Source organism: Bidens hawaiensis, unplaced genomic scaffold (assembly GCF_021521415.1).
Source record: "Bidens hawaiensis isolate Kalapana, Puna unplaced genomic scaffold, B.hawaiensis_p1.1 tig00013810_1, whole genome shotgun sequence".
In the NCBI taxonomy this organism is placed as follows: Eukaryota; Viridiplantae; Streptophyta; class Magnoliopsida; order Asterales; family Asteraceae; genus Bidens; species Bidens hawaiensis.
In genome coordinates, this window is record NW_027492181.1 from 447,130 (window position 1) to 464,143 (window position 17,014).

Genomic DNA, 17,014 nt, shown 5'->3' on the forward strand with positions numbered 1-17,014 from the left:
TGAAAAATTAATTGGGTTAGTGTCAAAGCACATAACGTGATAAAGTTTTGAAACATAAATGACAATTAAAAAAACGTAAAAGAAAACATAAATGACTAGTCTGTAGAGGTGTTCGTCGGGTTAGTTTTTCGGGTTTCGGACTTTTCGAGTCAGGTTCTTCGGGTTTCAAAGTTTTAAATATCGACCCAAAACCCAACCCAAATTTCTCATGGGTTTTTCGGGTTTGGGTTTTTTCGGGTCGGGTTAATCGGGTTTCGAGTATCATAGAAAAAAATTAATAATAAATAAATAAATTTTATAAACCACAATGCCGAAATTAAAGCAACTCTTCTTTACTCGTAACGTAAATAACCAAATAATAAACTAACATAATAACCCTATAAAACAATTCAAAAAAAGAGTAAAGTTTAACAAGCTCCAACTATAACCGTCTTCAATATATCAGACGTGATTTTGTTCGATTACGATTGCTATTCGTCATAAACGGAAAACATAAATAAACAATAAACAATCGATATATAACTGGTGGAATAAGAACAATTGATTTTGGACAAATTATGACAACTTAATAAAATGGCTAACGCTTAGCCTATTACACATAAAACTATATATGGTTTCAAAACTAATAGTTTATTTGGATTGACCCAATCCATTAATCAAACCCAAGAATCAACCCGAATAACTTTAATTCGGGTTTCTCGGGTCAGGTTAGTTTGGGTTCGGATACAGGTTTTCTCGAGTTAGGTTTCGGGTAAAAGTGACAGCCCCACTGGTCCGTGTTTGTTTAAGTAAAGAAACAAACTTGTGGTCAAACAAAAGAATTCGTGGCTTGTTTAGTGGGCTAGTAGTTTTGCTAATCTCTGCATGTAATATTAAGCACCTCCTGATCCAGATCATCTAATCACACCTTCAATCATGGCCGCCGGGGGTCTCATATACTACCTCCGTAATGTATCCACAGCTGCTGCTAATAGAAGCACCACCGTTTCAGTTTCAATAGCTGCCAATCAGTTAAGAACCTTCGGTTCCGATGCAGACAACCGAAGAAGAAGAGTCATGACGGCTGATTCGAAACGGACCGGAGCTAACGCTGTGAAATGTGGAATGACGGCGCTTTGGGATAAATGGGGAGCTAGGGTTCCCATTACTGTTCTCTGGTGCGATCAAAACATTGTCTCCCAAGTTAAAACACCCGACAAAGAAGGAATCACCGCTCTACAGGTCTCATTATTATTATTATTATTATTATTATTGTTATTGTTATTATTATTATTATTATTATCTCTTAAGTTGTTCGTGTTTTTGTTTATTATTATTATGCTATTTGTGCACTGGGAATGACTATGTATGCTGCGGTGACGACGACAATATGTTTAAACAGATTTTTAGTAGTTACAATCACCTTCTAAACCAATGTTGCAAAAGTCGCTAGGCGGTCCCTAGGTGGCCGACCCCCTTGGAGGGAGTACTCACTCAGAGTACTCAGGGAGTACTCAGAGAGTACTCGGACATGATAAATATAAAGAAAATTAGATTTTGGGTAATATATATATTTCAAATATCATAAGTTTACTAATATTTATAACAAAATAAATGAATATCAATATAAATAAGAGAAATACATTTTTAAACACTAAATTATTCTAGAAAATGTTAATCATTAATTAAAAATAATGATATTCGTTCTTTAATATTATAGAAATACAAATTATGTTGTATTTTTTAAGTCAAAATAGACCCAAGTTAACCGACTAGATGTGATTCAGGCTAATGTTGACCACCTTTGACCAATTTTTAGTAACTAGGCGGAGTTAAAGAAACTCCCCTCGGCACCATACCTTGTAGCGAGTACTCAGAGAGTACTTGGCCTTGTAGACCTACTTTTACAACATTGTTCTAAACATATGGTAGGATACGGTTTTTGTTAATCAGATTGGTTGTGGCCATAAAAAGGAGAAACACTTAACAAAGCCAGAAGTAGGACACTTTAGAGCACAAGGTGTTCCTTTGAAGAGGAAGTTAAGAGAGTTCCCTGTAACCGAGGACGCGCTACTGCCACTTGGCACTCAGATCACCGTCCGTCATTTCGTTCCTGGCCAATTCCTTGATGTTACTGGAATCACTAAAGGAAAAGGTTTTGAGGTGATAACTTAAATCATGCTTTGTTTTTTTTAATATACATACATATGTTCAGTCATCTTATATGATATTTATATGCCAACTAAGGGTGTGATGACAAGATGGAAATTCCCTGGACAACCCGCATCTCACGGAACATCATTGTCGCATCGAGGTGCTGGTTCTACAGGTCAGAGAGATGCTCCGGGTAAGGTATGTTATTATTATTATTATATGTGTGCTCATTTTCCATTAGTTAATATCTTTGTGTTTTCTTACAACATTCATTTCTGAATCAGGTATTCAAAGGTAAAAAGATGCCCGGTCGTATGGGCGGGAAGCAGATGACAGTTAAAAACGTGTGGGTATACAAGATAGACCCTGCAAGGAACTTGATTTGGGTTAGAGGCCAAGTATGATTCTTGATTTGGATCTATATATTTGTTCAATTTATTATATGTATGTTCACATATTGTTTGTTATATTGGTTTATTGCAGGTACCGGGGAACAAAGGGGATTTCGTATTCCTAAAAGATGCATTGTACAAGAAACCCGATATATCAACGCTTCCGTTCCCGACCTACTTTTCAACAGAAGATGAGGATGTAAGCAGTTTGAAGCCTCTGGTTGCAGATCTTGGAGAGACAGATCCCTTTATGGCTGCTGATTGATCAATGCAATCTTATTGTTATTATTTTTGTTTTATGTTGCTCAAGGCTTCTTTGAGGTAGGTTGGACTTTTGGTTTGATAATTCAAATGAAATGTTGTGGTTGGTTAAAACTATATAACTTCATTTTTTAATAAAATTTTAAGTTTTGCCACTAGTGATTTTTTGTTTATCTTTTATAATTGGGTGTTAATAATTGAATTTAAACAGGTATAAATGGCTTGTATATAATAGAGTTGTAAACATATTTGTGGGTTCTTGATGATGTGTTCTACCCTTGTAAAGTTTGGGTTGATTTTCTTAATTTTAGTACAACTTGAACACTGCTTTTATACCTTATTTATCAAAGAAGTTAAGATTAGCTATATGAATATGATATTAAACACCATGATGCATTTTTGGACCCATGTCATGTTTTTCTTGCTCTATTACAATCAAACCTTAAATACTTACATCTAAACACGCTATTATACATGTTACCTAATCAACACGAAAGCACACATTATCAAGGTAACGGTTCCTGTGACTCCCAAACACGACAAGCTAGTGAAGATACGCATATGTCCCCGCAACACAAAACAACACAACACACGTTCATTATCTTCAAGTACCGAGCATACAACTGACTAATGGGTAACCTGTATCCATCCATTGTCACCACACCTGTGGATCCAACATCTAACCGCTCATAAACCGAATCATGTGCAATACTATAAAGATATGTTAAAGTCCTAGGAAGACCACTTCTTGCTATCCCACCACCTTCATCTGAAACCTACTCACAAATAACACATCAAAACCTGATTGGATGAAGTGGTAAATGACCAGTGTGACCCTCCTCATTTGCATCCCATCACGCGTGACCGGTTTGGATCTAGTGTGCGTTTATATAAATAGGCCGAAATTTGGCAAAATTTTTATTTAAAAGACATGTCACATTTGATTATACAAAAGGCTTTGATGAAAAAAAAAACCGAAAACCTAAATACAACTCAAATTTTATAACATGAAAAGTCAGTGTTATTTTATAGTATAATACGACAAGTTGTTGAGATATCCATTTTGAAGCCAAGTGAGTTGTAAGTCTTCTAAAACAAGTTAATACCACTAATTCAAGATGTTTACCGGCATTAATTTGTATGTTCTTTCATATTAACAATCATTAACTTCTACATACATTTTAATAAGTATAACAAATGCTACATGATATAGAAAAGCCATTTTACTTCCGTGAGAGCGTTTATAGGTTCACTCCAAATTTTACGTATTGAATTGTCAATCGAGTCACCTCACATATATCACTTCATGTGTGTGTGTGAGCGTGCAACTGGTATCAAGTTTTAAACCTGAGACCATAAAATCCCAAACCTTAACATAAGATCGATCATCCACATATTCATTGTTAATTATTTATATATGTATACTTGTCTATGTTTGTTTGACTATAAGAACATGAATAAGAAACCCAAGAGTTTGGAAAAACATTTCCATTTTACTTGCACTCAATCACTAACATACTCAAACCAATAAAATAAATATTTCTCAATGGTAATTAACATACTTCAACTTCTCCTATAAAAAAACACCACAAATCCACCAAAAGTAAATCACAATCACTTGAACACCGTTTCATCATGAAGGGTTCTTCCAAAGTACCACTCTTGCTAGTGATCACAATCGTTTCACTACTTATACTGTCGTTACCTTCCTCAGACGCTGCGATATCTTGTAGTACGGTCATCCAGGACTTACAGCCGTGTGTGAATTACCTAAAAAGTAGGAGCGGGATGCCCCCACCTCCTTGTTGTTCCGGTGCCAAAGCTCTAGTGGCTGCCACGACCGCCACTGACGATAAACGAGCTGCTTGTACTTGCCTCCAGAAGCTTTCAGGAAGTATAAACCCGAATCCCGCGCTAGCTAAATCACTTCCGGGAAATTGTGGGATCAGTTTGGGCTTCACCATCTCAACTAGCGTTGATTGCACCAAGTAAGTTACTAGTATCCTTTTGTAAATTTAGACTACACTGAATATGACCTTTAAGCTATATGAACATGCATAGATTAGCCAAAGTTAATGGTCATGTTAAATGAATAACCATTAGTACGTATAACCTTTGTATATACTTGTCAAAATAGATTAAAAAAATAAAGCAACTAGATTTTCTTATAATTAAACATATTTTTTGGCATATATGAAATTATATATCTTTATCAATTAATGAATATTTTCATATTGAGATGATTAACAATTTCTTGGCACGGTTGTAACAAGTTGGCCAATATTGATTTGATGGAATAAGTTTATAATCTTACATATTTCCAGAATCACTTGATCGAATCTTGAAGCTCATGGATTGGAGCCTCTATTATGCATGGAGGAAGAGTTGGTTGTTGTCTTTGTGTTTGAGCTACTAATGCATCCATGGTTGATGTTGAATTTATATTGTTTTCTTGTAATAAGTGTTGTTTGCCCTACTCATTTGGTGTTAGCATGAAATGAGAGATTTGTGTATACTATGTCATGTTTTATATAATATCAATGTCTTTGTTTTAAATTTTATTAAACATAATCAAACCTACTAAGAAGCTAAGAATGATCAACAACGTTAGTATCGTCAGGGTTTTTGAACTTTGTGTTCGATCCTCTGCTTCCATATCCTCTAGGAGTCTAGGTCAATGATGGATCTAAAAGAAAATTCAAGGGTGCACGTCCCAGAACTTTTTTCGTTTACATATTAAGAAAGGGTTTTGTTATGTGAAAATGACGGATCTTAAAGTTTTGAGGTATACAATACATGAAATTGCACTTTATCAAGAAAGTTGAAGGGTATCCGAGCACCCTCTGGCTAGCCCCCACATATAGATCCGCCACTGGTCTATATAGCATGAGGACTGAACCATTTCTTCTGAGAAATCACATGGCCACAACCGACTATATATTTCCTTTGTGTTTGATTTAATAAATGGTGAAAAAATTGTGTGCATCACTACTAATATTAACATCCTTAAGATTGAAACATGCTATCATGCTATCTGTAATTTTGCGAAGTATTTGATCGGATATATTTGATGTGATCAAAATTAGCAACATATTTCGCAATCGATATACTTTCCAAGGACTTTAAAAATAGGGGTTTTCTGTCTTGAAATATATTGGTAGGAAAAGTCGATGTAGACCATTGATTCATAACTAGGCTCTTTTAAAAAACACTAAAATCTATGCTCGAGAGTATGTTTGAGATAAATTTGATATACCGCCCGGTTAGTGATAGATTGATTTTCCATTTTTAACGAGCCGATCTCGAGTAGCTCACACGGCTCATTTGCACCCCTATGGTTCTATAGTCTAAACTTTCATTAACACATCCAAATACCTTCATGCGATCGTGATTAATATGTAGAACCAAAATACAATAAATGCGTCTCAAATTGTTTTATCCATACATCGTACGCATTTGAGCTAATCTGGATCAAGGCCTCCAGGGTAATTGAATTAAGGGGGAATGAAGGAACTGATGGATGCATTTTTTTTATCTTAAGTTAGAGGATTAACCTAAAAGAACTACAAATCAGAGGATTTTTCCTAGAACAAGATCTGCTGCTCATATATAGGGAACAATATATACCGAGTTACCGACTGCCTGTGATCCTTTCTTCATGGGTAAAGAGGTAGGGGTTCAAGTCTCATGTTGTCAATACTGTGCAATTTATGAGTAAATAATTAGAGTGTGTAAGTTGTCCAAAAATTACAAAAACAAAATACCGCTTAGAAATTTGTAGGCAGGCGGCCAGGCACATGTCGAGAAACCATCGTTGAAACATCTGTCAATGATCCGTCTTAGATTTTAACATGTGAGCTGACAGAAAAGGCTGTCGATATTTGCCGTTGATAATATACGTTAGTAAACTCATTACTCACGCCATGTTTTCGGACAGAGTATCACCGATGAATTTTAGATGCAGTATGGGACACCCTTGCACGTACCGTGGGGCTTTCGACGGAAAAGTGCCTTGGTGAAGGCATTATGTTTAGTAGCAAGAGTTAGCAGAAATTTCATATTTGTTCCTGTTTTTATTCACTTCTCTGCTGCCTTTTTTTTTCTTTTCTTTTGGATGTTTTTTTTTGTTTTTTTTTTGCAACACCACCTCAAACATACATAAAACAAGAAAACAAAGTTTAAGCTACAAGAAAATAAACCTACATACTATAAGTGAGCATGTTCACATACATTAATCATGTGTGTATTCCCCTACTAATCACAAGTTGCGTGTTAACAAACAAATAACAAGAAAACAACCCGCCCAAGTTTATTAATTAGTAGTGAGCATATTTAAAAGCAAGATAAGTTCAAGCGAAAACATGGCAGAGGATGATGAAGAGCACAGCCATGAGTAAATATCCGCATCCGAACCCGTCTGAATGAAACTCGGAGCCACTACTAGACTGATATGTATACGAATTGTAACTCTTAGAGAGGAATCTTGAGATTAAGTGTATGAGCAGTAACAATGAGATAGGAACAAACAAAATTAATGTTTCTTCCCCTGTAATTAGTGACGAAATGGTTTCCTGTAAGCTTTCAATGGTAGAGCTAAATATGATTAGAGTAAGGACGCCAACCATCAAAGAAGGCACAAGAGGAGATGGCCCTCTTGTTCTCATTACCTAATTTGGTGAGTGAAACCAACATATGATAGTTGAATATATATACATACACACACACACACATATACACATTTATGTGTGTGTGTGTGTGTATTTTAAAGGGATGGATATAGTTGATTGTCCGTTTACATATAACCTACACATCTTGAGGTAAACGGTACAAAAACTGAACAAATTCGGTAAACAGTTACCTATATTTATGTTCATAACGTCCGTATGTGTATATATGAGCCTTTGATCAAACTTTAATGATTTAGATCGTTTGTTTTTTCTTGCAATAATTTAGTTATTTTGTAATGATCTCACCATGTATTTGCTGACCAACATATATGCAATGGTGATGCATACAAATGAGACACACAAACACAATGTATGTGTATGTTTTAGTTGTAAGCTCAAGAAAGTCAATGATTAGATGATTTGCAGATTATCCATTCACCTAATTAAGCTAGTCAACTTGGTCTTGTGTGTTTGGAAAGAAATGCCTTTGGAGACCAAACACACCAACTTTGTTAATAATCTGTATAAAGATAAGAGCTTCATATCCAAAAAGACCCTTTTACAAATAAAATAAGAGGTTGCTGTAAAATAATTAACATTTGTTTATTTATTCATTCCCTTATTGTAAGTATGCTATGGATAAGAAAATTTGGTAACATACATTTTCTAGGCAAATATCTGAGTTACAAGTACAAAGGAGCATTAAATTATATGTATCATGAACACATATATAATCTGCTGTTAGCCAAACACATTTTGGATGTAGCAAACTCTTGATTGTATGCAAGAAACACCACTTATCATACTACTCTGATACGCGGTCATGACAAGCGAGCGCAAGCTCATAAGACTTGACACAAAATAAGAAATATCATGATCAAAAGAAAAGCTCCAAATCCAAAACCCCCCTCACCCTCATGACTAGATCCACTTTGATACTGACATGATGAATTCGCCGAAGAATCTTGGGTTGGAAAGAACGTAGAAAGCAAGTAAATGGTTAGTATCAATAAAATAGGAATCATGACTATGTTTTGTACCATGGGACTGAAGATTATTAGTGCAAGAACATTCACTATCACAAAAGGAACAACCGGTGATGGTCCTGCAATTTCCATTTTCGCTCTAACTGCGGGTTTAGTGATTAACCTCTTTTCACTCACAAGTAATGATAGTTAATGGCAGATGATTTCGGACGACTTATACACTGCATACTTGGTTGGGTCAATGGTTGATGATTATTCCCTTGCATGTGATTATCTATTATATTCTTTTTCATGTATGAGTTAGGAATATCCTATATATATGTACATATATTATTTATTCAATGTCTTGTAATTATACTGATTTTTGAAGATAAAAAGTTGTTTGTTTAATATTTGATAGTCAGAAGGTACCTGTTTTCATGAGGACAAAAAAAAAGTGATCATGATTTGCAATCTTATAAAATATGTCTTTACATATCTATCTATTTATATTACATAAAGTCAAGTGGAAAAACATGTCTTCATAGTAAAATCCATCAAAATCTGGTGAGTCAAATGAATATATAACAAACAGCAGGGAAAAGGTTTAGTAAGAGCATAATTCTAGAGGTCAAAGATATCTCAAAGCAGTTGGCGAAACTCCAAAGCAAGATATAAACCAAGCAATTGCGAAATGGAACTTGCGAACGAATAAAACTGTCGTAAAGGTTTAAATTCGGTTGCAAAACATTTCACATATTTTGCAACCGTCAAAATTCAACCGCAAAACGATCTAAAAAAGGTTAAAACTAATTGATCAAAATTTAATTATGAATACCGGTCGCAATACGATTGCAGATTTTTCCACCGTCTATATTTGATGGAAAATCTTTTGCAAAAGAAAAGGTAAAATTAATCATTTAAAATTGAGTTATGAATACCAGTCGCACTACGGTTGCAAGTTTGCAACCATCTATATTCTGTCGCAAATCATATTAAAAATTTGAAGAAGTACTAAAAGTGGTTTAACTAACCCTCCAATCTAGCTGAGAGCTATGAACAATACGTCATTATGCACAAGTTCTAGCAGTAGTGAATCAAGAAGAAAGGTTGATGGGTAGTGTGAATAAAATAATTTTGTTCAAGGATAGCCGATACATAGAGAGAAGAATATAAATAATTTGCACTAATTAAAATGTACATCGTCAAGAAAGTTGAAAGGTAGTATATCTCAACCTATGTTAGATCTGTCCCTGAGTTTAAGCCAATACAGGTTAATAAGCTCATATAAGAATAATTTAATAATACATTTAGACTTTATATATACTTGATTTTTAATAACAAACAACTGAGAAAATGTTTCACGAGAGCACAATATTAGAGGCCAAGATATTTTAAGGACGTGGTCAAAGCAAGTTAGCTAGGAGTTATGACTATAGAAGTGTACATATTATTCTTTGTGACTAGGTCCATATGTGAGAAAAATGAGCTATATCCTTACGAACAATCAATAAGGTATGTCCTAATATTTCACATGAAGTATTAGCAAGTACAAGATGTAGTCGCAAGTTTTTCTATGAGGTAACATTTGTGGTCACAAACATCAGGAAATCAATAATAGTAGTTAGTGGCTTAGATCTTGAAGCAGACTCAAATGTTTTATGTTGTCTCTCGATCTTTACAAATCCGAATTATAAAGATCTGTATATTCTAGGTAACTTGATACGATTGAGCTCTAGATGTATAATATGTTCCAACTTACCTTCATCAAAGTTTATCTAGTTTATATGTCATGTACTCACGCGAACTTGAGTTTTTAATAAACATAATTTAATTGGTTATAATTAGTTTACTAGGGGTGTAAAAATGTCAACGGAAGTTAGACTCAAACTCGTCTAACTTCGACCTCAACTCATTTAACTTAACAGGACTCGAGCTTAGTTTATTTCAAGCTTGAGACTCGTGAGAAATTTTCAAGATTGAGACTGGCTCATTTACAATTTATATGTAACTAACATGGAGGACTTCCACACATTACTTCAAATTGTTTTATGTCACATGAACGAAATGGACTAAGTGATATAGACGTTTGTTAAAATCAATCGACCGTAACATAAATTTTACATACAATCAATTTTAAACCAAATAAAATTGATTAGAACGTTGAATGGCATAAAATCATATATAGATTATATTGTTTAAACCATATAATCTAATTTAAACAAAATTGTGGCAAACCCGAGTTCGAAACCCCCGGAGAGCTTTTCTCGAATGGCATAACCCCTGGTTCCCGATTCTCCTGATGCCATGTGCGCTATAAGAGTCGAAACCCTATAACATAAAGCTGACAAATGTTTTGACCCGGATTCAAACTAATCTTTGTTACCATAAGAGGTTTATTTATAAATAAAATCAATTAAATAGAAAAGTTAAATAAATAAATTTATAATATAAATTGAAGGGCTAGTTAATTGCTATAATAATAATAATAAGAGAAAAGATCAAATAAGAAGTTTGATTATCCTAAGAATGCTAGAAAGGAGGGTATTTTTGTCTAATACCTTAATATTGAAAACCCACTTAATTTAATTTCAAAAACTCACTTAATTAAAACCCACTTAAATTTTCACTTATCTCCTACAACTACCACCGCCCACCGCCACACACCGCCACCATCTTGCCGGAAAAGTCTTCGGAAATTTCGTCGGAAAATAAAACACTATGAAAAACATAATGAAAAAGACACAATGTAAAAAACACAATGGAATAAACACTATGAAAATAAAAACACAATGACAAAAACACAATAAAAACACAATTAAATTACACAATGTAAAAAACACAATGCAAAAAACACTATGAAAAAATAAAACACACTTGTATAACACAATTTTGTAAAACATAATTTTGATAAAACACACTTTGTAAAAAACCCACGAATTTTTTTTGTATTTTTATATAGCAATATGGTACTCATATAAAAGATAAAAAAACACTCGTTATTATGGTGAAATTGTTTTGAAAAAAAAATGTCATATAAAAAAGTTATGAGCGTTTTAAAATGATGGGAGTATTTGACATATGTCTTGCATATGGAGAGAGAAAGTCAACAAATGTGTTATCCCTATTATGTCCTTACACTTGTTTTACACTTAATGATATCTCTAATCTAATCTCAACCATTCAATTGTAAAACGAATGAATAAGATTATTTCTTAGGAAAACTAATTTTCTTATTATAACTCAATCCATAATAATAATAATAACAATATTAATAATAAGTATAAAAGCTAAGGACCGAAACACTGAAAACAAACATCCACACAACAATGGCGTCCAGTGCTAGGGTTTTCAATGGCTGCAGAACGCTACTCGCCGCCGCAAAGTCCGCCACACCCAAACCCACCACCGCCTTAAAGAAGAAGAGCGCCACCGTGAAGAAACCAACGGAGAAGAAGGCTTCTTCTGCCGGCATTCTGAAACCCTTACCCGTTTCACCAGCCCTAGCTCACTTCCTCGGCGCCTCTGAGTCGGCTCGCACTGAAGCCGTTAAGAAGATTTGGGAGTACATCAAGTCCAATCAGCTTCAGGCAAGTTATTATTAATAATATTATGGGTTAGGGTTTCATATTAGTTAATCCCCAATGTTTTGACCCGGACCCGGTTGATGATATTCTGATCAGTTCGGGTCTCGAGTGTCTTGCCCGGTTTATGCTCACCTCTAATGCTGTTTGATTTGTGCTTTGAAGTTATTAACCGGTCATGATGAAATGTAGTAGTTTCGAGCTCCTTTTCTTAAGCTTGAGCTCGGGTTCGTTTATTATATATTAATTAATTTATATGCGTTTTTTTGTTATTTTTAAATTTATTGAGAAATACTTTAAACAAGCCTTAGCCCGGCTCAATCTAGAAAAATCTTGGTTTGTTTCGAGCCTTTTATTGATTCGAGCTTGAGTAGCTCGCGAGAGGCTCAGCTCGTTTGCACCTCTAGTTATGTGTTTTCATGCATTTTAACCCTAAGTTTGTTATCAAATCTGTTAATAATATTTTATGTTTTTGCATAGTAGTTGATCCCCAATGTTTTGATCCTAAACTCTGTTTATAGGCTATGCTAATGGGTCAAACCAGTGAGTCCCTTCTCGACCCGGACCCACCCGTTTAATGGTATTCTCAAGCCCTGAGAACTATAACTGGGCTAGATCAGTTCGGGTCTGCGGGTCTTACCTTGTTTTCATGTGAGTTTTTAATAATATTTTAAGTTTTTATGTTCATTTTTAGTGTTTCATATTAATTAATCCCAAATGTGTTGACCTGGACAAGTAAAATGATTTAGTCAACTCGTTTTGACTTATGAGGACTCGAGCTCGGCTCGTTAGCTGTTTTTTAAAGCTCGGGTTCGGGTCGTTTATTATTTATTAATTAATTTATATATGTTTTTTTTGTTATTTTTATATATTTTGAGAAAAACTTAAAAAAGCCTAAGCTCGGCTCGAGCTCTAGTACTTAGAAGTCTAAAAGAGGTAAAACTGAAAAACACTGAACACTCGTTAAGGTTTGACGAACCTAAACGAGCTTCCCATTCAAGGCTTGAGCTCGGGCTGGATTACTAAACGAGCTTTATTTGAGGCCTGGGATCAAAAAAGCTTGGCTTGTTTTGAGCTTTTTATCGATACGAGCTCGAGTAGCTCGCAAGCGGCTCAGCTTGTTTGCACCCCTAGTTATGTGATGTGTTTTCATGCATTTTAACCTTAAGTTTGTGATCAAATATGTTCATATTAGTTGATCTTAAACTCTGTTTATAGGCCATGGCGTTTGATTGTGGTTTGATATTATTAGCCCCTAAGGTTATGATGAAATTGGTTTAATTGCAGAATCCGATGAACAAGAAAGAGATAATATGTGATGAGAAGCTCAAGACAATATTTGATGGGAAAGAAAGAGTAGGGTTTCTAGAGGTTGCCAAACTGCTTGCTCCACATTTTGTGAAGACTACTTGATTACTGATTATGACATTTAGGCAGGTTGTTGTTGAATGTTGATATTGCTCTTTTGATCTAGGAACTTGCAATCTTTTGAAATGGATGCTGATGATTAAACACTTGTAAGAATCGGAAAGGAAAGCATGTTTTTGGTGAATGATGTTTTCTTGCCATTGATATATTATGGTTTTACTGCTTTACATATGGTCTTTTTTTTGTGATGAGAATGTGTGTATTATATGCATAAGTGGCTAGTTAAGAAGGTGGTGAACCCATTGCTCGACTATGGGCGGTGAGCCATACCATGGTCTTGATTCGTCATCTGAACCGACTGGTGAATGGTACACCCCGTCGAAGCTAATGTTTAAAGCTCCCTCGAGATGGGCTGATACTTCGGGGACGACTCCATCACCCCATACATCTGCTTGCCCACATACCTGTGAAAACATAATGTTTTGTTATACCTTAGGTTAAGAAGTGTGACTTCTAACTGTTGCTGTTGGTGGTAATTTTAACTTGTTTTCCAAGTTTGTTCATAAAGAACCCACTAAACTACTACAAGTGTCCATAAAAAGATATAAAGACAAGGTGTTATAGGGTCAACCCATTCGATTCATGAAATGGGTTGATCGGACGGATTGGTTGGATTAAAAAGAAAAAAGAAAAAAAAATACCTGTTTGTATCCCTGACCAACAAAGCGGGTGCGAAACGTAGCACCTGTTGATATTAAAGTTCCTGACTCACTTGTAACTGGAACAGTTGTTGCAGGATCTGAGTTACCAAATAAACGACTGCCATAGATGTACCTGCAAGTTGCTCAAAACCGGAACCAAAACTATTGAAATGTCTAAAATACCCTTTAATTTCTTGACAAAAACATTATCACAGTATACCTGCCTGCGATGCATACGTATCTTAATTCTGGAGTATAAACAGCTTTCTTGCAGTTTTTCTCAACATAATCCAACAGACCTCTTGTCTGATCAATAACTCCAGGCAACCCTTTTGGTGGTGGCCTAAATATTAAAATCAGAAATGAAAAAAAAAAGAAAAAGGTTTAAACATTATATCTTGAATTGAAGCAATGTTTAAAGCATTTGGTAATTACATACTGAAGAGGTGATCCTAGAGTGAGAAGCAAGGAAATGTTATTACTAGCCTCGCTGAACTCTTCCATGTACACCCGAGCCAACCAACCTCCTGCAGAGTGTCCGATTACAGACAATGAACCACCTGCAGAGTGACCAATTTAAGAGTTAACTAGTCATTATTTAAAAAAAATGTTTGCGTGTACTTCAGACAAGTTTAGATGAGCCTGCAAAAGAATCAAACAAACACGAATGAAGCATGTTCATTTATTTAACTTTAACCTAAGAAATGGTCAAACATTAACGATTAAACGAACGAAGTTTTCCTGTTCGCTTCTCGTTCGTTCGTTAAGAAAACGAACGTGTTCGTTTATAATCGTTTGTTAACAGTATAAACGTACGGTTCATGAACAAACATAAATGAACGAAAAATTAAAATAAATATGAACAACAAAGTGTTTGTCCCAAAAAGTTATTAAAACTAGATTAAATTGTAATGGGCCTAGAAGATTTAAATGAACATATTAACGAAAGTAAACAAACAAACTTAAACAAATGTAAACTAACGAACATACAAGAACTTACACAAACAAAAATAAATGTAAATAAATGAATGAACGTAACCCTAACGTTCACAAACATAAATAAACGAACGAGAAATGTGTTCATGTTCGTTCATTTATTAAATAAACGCATATATATGAACTTCCTGCCAAACAGTTCGCTGAACACTTGGTTCCTTTACAGGCCTAGATTTAGAGACTTTAATATAAAGAAATTAGTTTAGTGATTTCTTTGTGTAGTTTTTACATGATGATTGACTTTTACACATTAAGCTGAGAGACATTTTTTCCTGTAAGAACAAGAAAGTATATTGGTTTATAAGTTATTAACACTTTTTTTACCTTGAGATTGTTTTAAAGCTTCATTGACAGCCTCATCAACGCGGTTTAAATACCTGCATGTAATCAATTCATTGAACTTAAGATTGAAATTGAATCATGATGTTCAAAAGCTATGTAAAACTGAATTACCAGTCAAGAACGGGGCGAGGTTGGAGGGTGCATCGCCAGTAATTAGGATCAACCAAACCAGCAGCATTTCTCAACCAGTCGATTCTTGAAACTTTGGCAACCACAGTTGTAACACCATAACCTTGTAAAGTTGAAGCTAGTTTCTGATAATCGCCTGTATTATTACCTAATCCCTAGCAAAAGTTAAGATTAAATTAACCCAAGTCATAATGAAATTCATCAACACCTTTTTTTTTTTTTTTTTTGTAAAAAACAGTGATTAGAAACTTATGATAATTGTAACAATTCTCCTTAGAGCATTGCAGAGTCTCTGTCTCTAAAATCTAGAGTCCTATGAGTAGTGATTCTCTGAATATAGAGAGAGTAACTAGGATCGATTAACAAAACAATCAACACGTAAGTAACAACAAAACAATCAACCAAAAACGAATTCGTATTATTGATTTTGTATTTGAAACGGGATTATTACAACTAATGGTTGTTGGCCCTATTTATAGGTCACTGGAATCTTGTTACTACTGTCACTCAGACCCAAAAATTTTTTTCATGGGGTCGGTTTCAAAATATCATGGGGCCTGTCAGGATTTTAATGCATATATAGTTATAAAAAAAATGTTTTCACCGTTCACTAAAAATCTCATCATATATAGCATTCAGTTAGTAATAAAAAACTTAATAAAATATCATCACTAATACTACAAATCTCTGCACATTATAATAATATCAATTTTGATCCAACTTACGGGCAGAATGACAGCAGGACGGTAGGTGACCGGAGAAGATGATAATGAAGTAGATGAAGAATCCGGCTGTACGACGGCGCAGGAGAACCGCCGTGAATGTGGCAATGGCAGTGGTTTGAAATTGAAACAAGGAGCCAATGCCATCGTATCATATATCATATCTTTCCACTTTAGTTTTATGTGGTTACATATGACGGTTGGTTGGATTGTTTTTTAAATATTTGCATTTACACCCCTTTAATATTGCTCATCTTTTCCATTTGGGCTTGTTGTTAAAAGAGTTTGATTTTCAAACAACTGATATATGAAGCTAGAGCTCAGATCTTGAGTAACCTCAAGTTTGAACTTTTTTTTATTTGAAAACGTACTTTCGTATGTATTTCGTCCTGCTTGCGGTGCGCGCATATAATCTATATATGTGTGAACCCTCGGGTAGGCAAAAGTGAAATTGCATTAATTTTGACGTTATTATACTAATCTCATGAAAATAACGTGAAAAGTGACGGGAGGTTAATCAGGCACCATATAGTGGCGTTGATAGCCGAAAGACAAGGGTACATGCACCAATTGGCGGTGTCCCGATGGTTGAGTGTTATGCTCCTTATGTCTAAGGCTTGATGCAAAATCGAGTCGAGGGTTTCACCGGAAGCAGCCTCTCTATTCCTAAAGGGTAGAGGTAAGGCTGTCTATATCTTACCCTCCTCAGACCCTACCATAGCTTTGCTATTGGTAGGATATACTGAGTACGATG

At 34.9% G+C, this 17,014-nt stretch overlaps 3 protein-coding genes across 3 annotated transcripts; 2 read left to right on the forward strand and 1 right to left on the reverse strand.

The window, feature by feature from the left end:
• The first annotated feature begins 915 nt into the window (after nucleotides 1–915).
• On the forward strand, nucleotides 916–2,999 carry LOC143545037 (large ribosomal subunit protein uL3m-like). The gene is made up of 5 exons (XM_077036993.1): nucleotides 916–1,221; nucleotides 1,933–2,142; nucleotides 2,227–2,331; nucleotides 2,418–2,531; nucleotides 2,617–2,999. Exons 1-5 carry the CDS (start codon nucleotides 916–918, stop codon nucleotides 2,788–2,790), a joined length of 909 nt encoding a protein of 302 aa, XP_076893108.1. The 3' UTR covers nucleotides 2,791–2,999.
• Nucleotides 3,000–11,701: 8,702 nt separating this feature from the next.
• On the forward strand, nucleotides 11,702–13,557 carry LOC143545064 (upstream activation factor subunit UAF30-like). Its single transcript, XM_077037013.1, has 2 exons — nucleotides 11,702–12,008; nucleotides 13,290–13,557. Exons 1-2 carry the CDS (start codon nucleotides 11,748–11,750, stop codon nucleotides 13,413–13,415), a joined length of 387 nt encoding a protein of 128 aa, XP_076893128.1. The 5' UTR covers nucleotides 11,702–11,747; the 3' UTR covers nucleotides 13,416–13,557.
• A 49-nt stretch (nucleotides 13,558–13,606) lies between these two features.
• Nucleotides 13,607–16,433, reverse strand: LOC143545063 (uncharacterized). Its single transcript, XM_077037012.1, has 7 exons — nucleotides 16,264–16,433; nucleotides 15,521–15,693; nucleotides 15,392–15,444; nucleotides 14,511–14,631; nucleotides 14,292–14,414; nucleotides 14,072–14,204; nucleotides 13,607–13,834 (listed from the first exon to the last, which is right to left on the reverse strand). The coding sequence occupies exons 1-7, from the start codon at nucleotides 16,420–16,422 to the stop codon at nucleotides 13,649–13,651; spliced, it is 948 nt and encodes a 315-aa protein (XP_076893127.1). The 5' UTR covers nucleotides 16,423–16,433; the 3' UTR covers nucleotides 13,607–13,648.
• Between the last annotated feature and the right edge of the window lie 581 nt (nucleotides 16,434–17,014).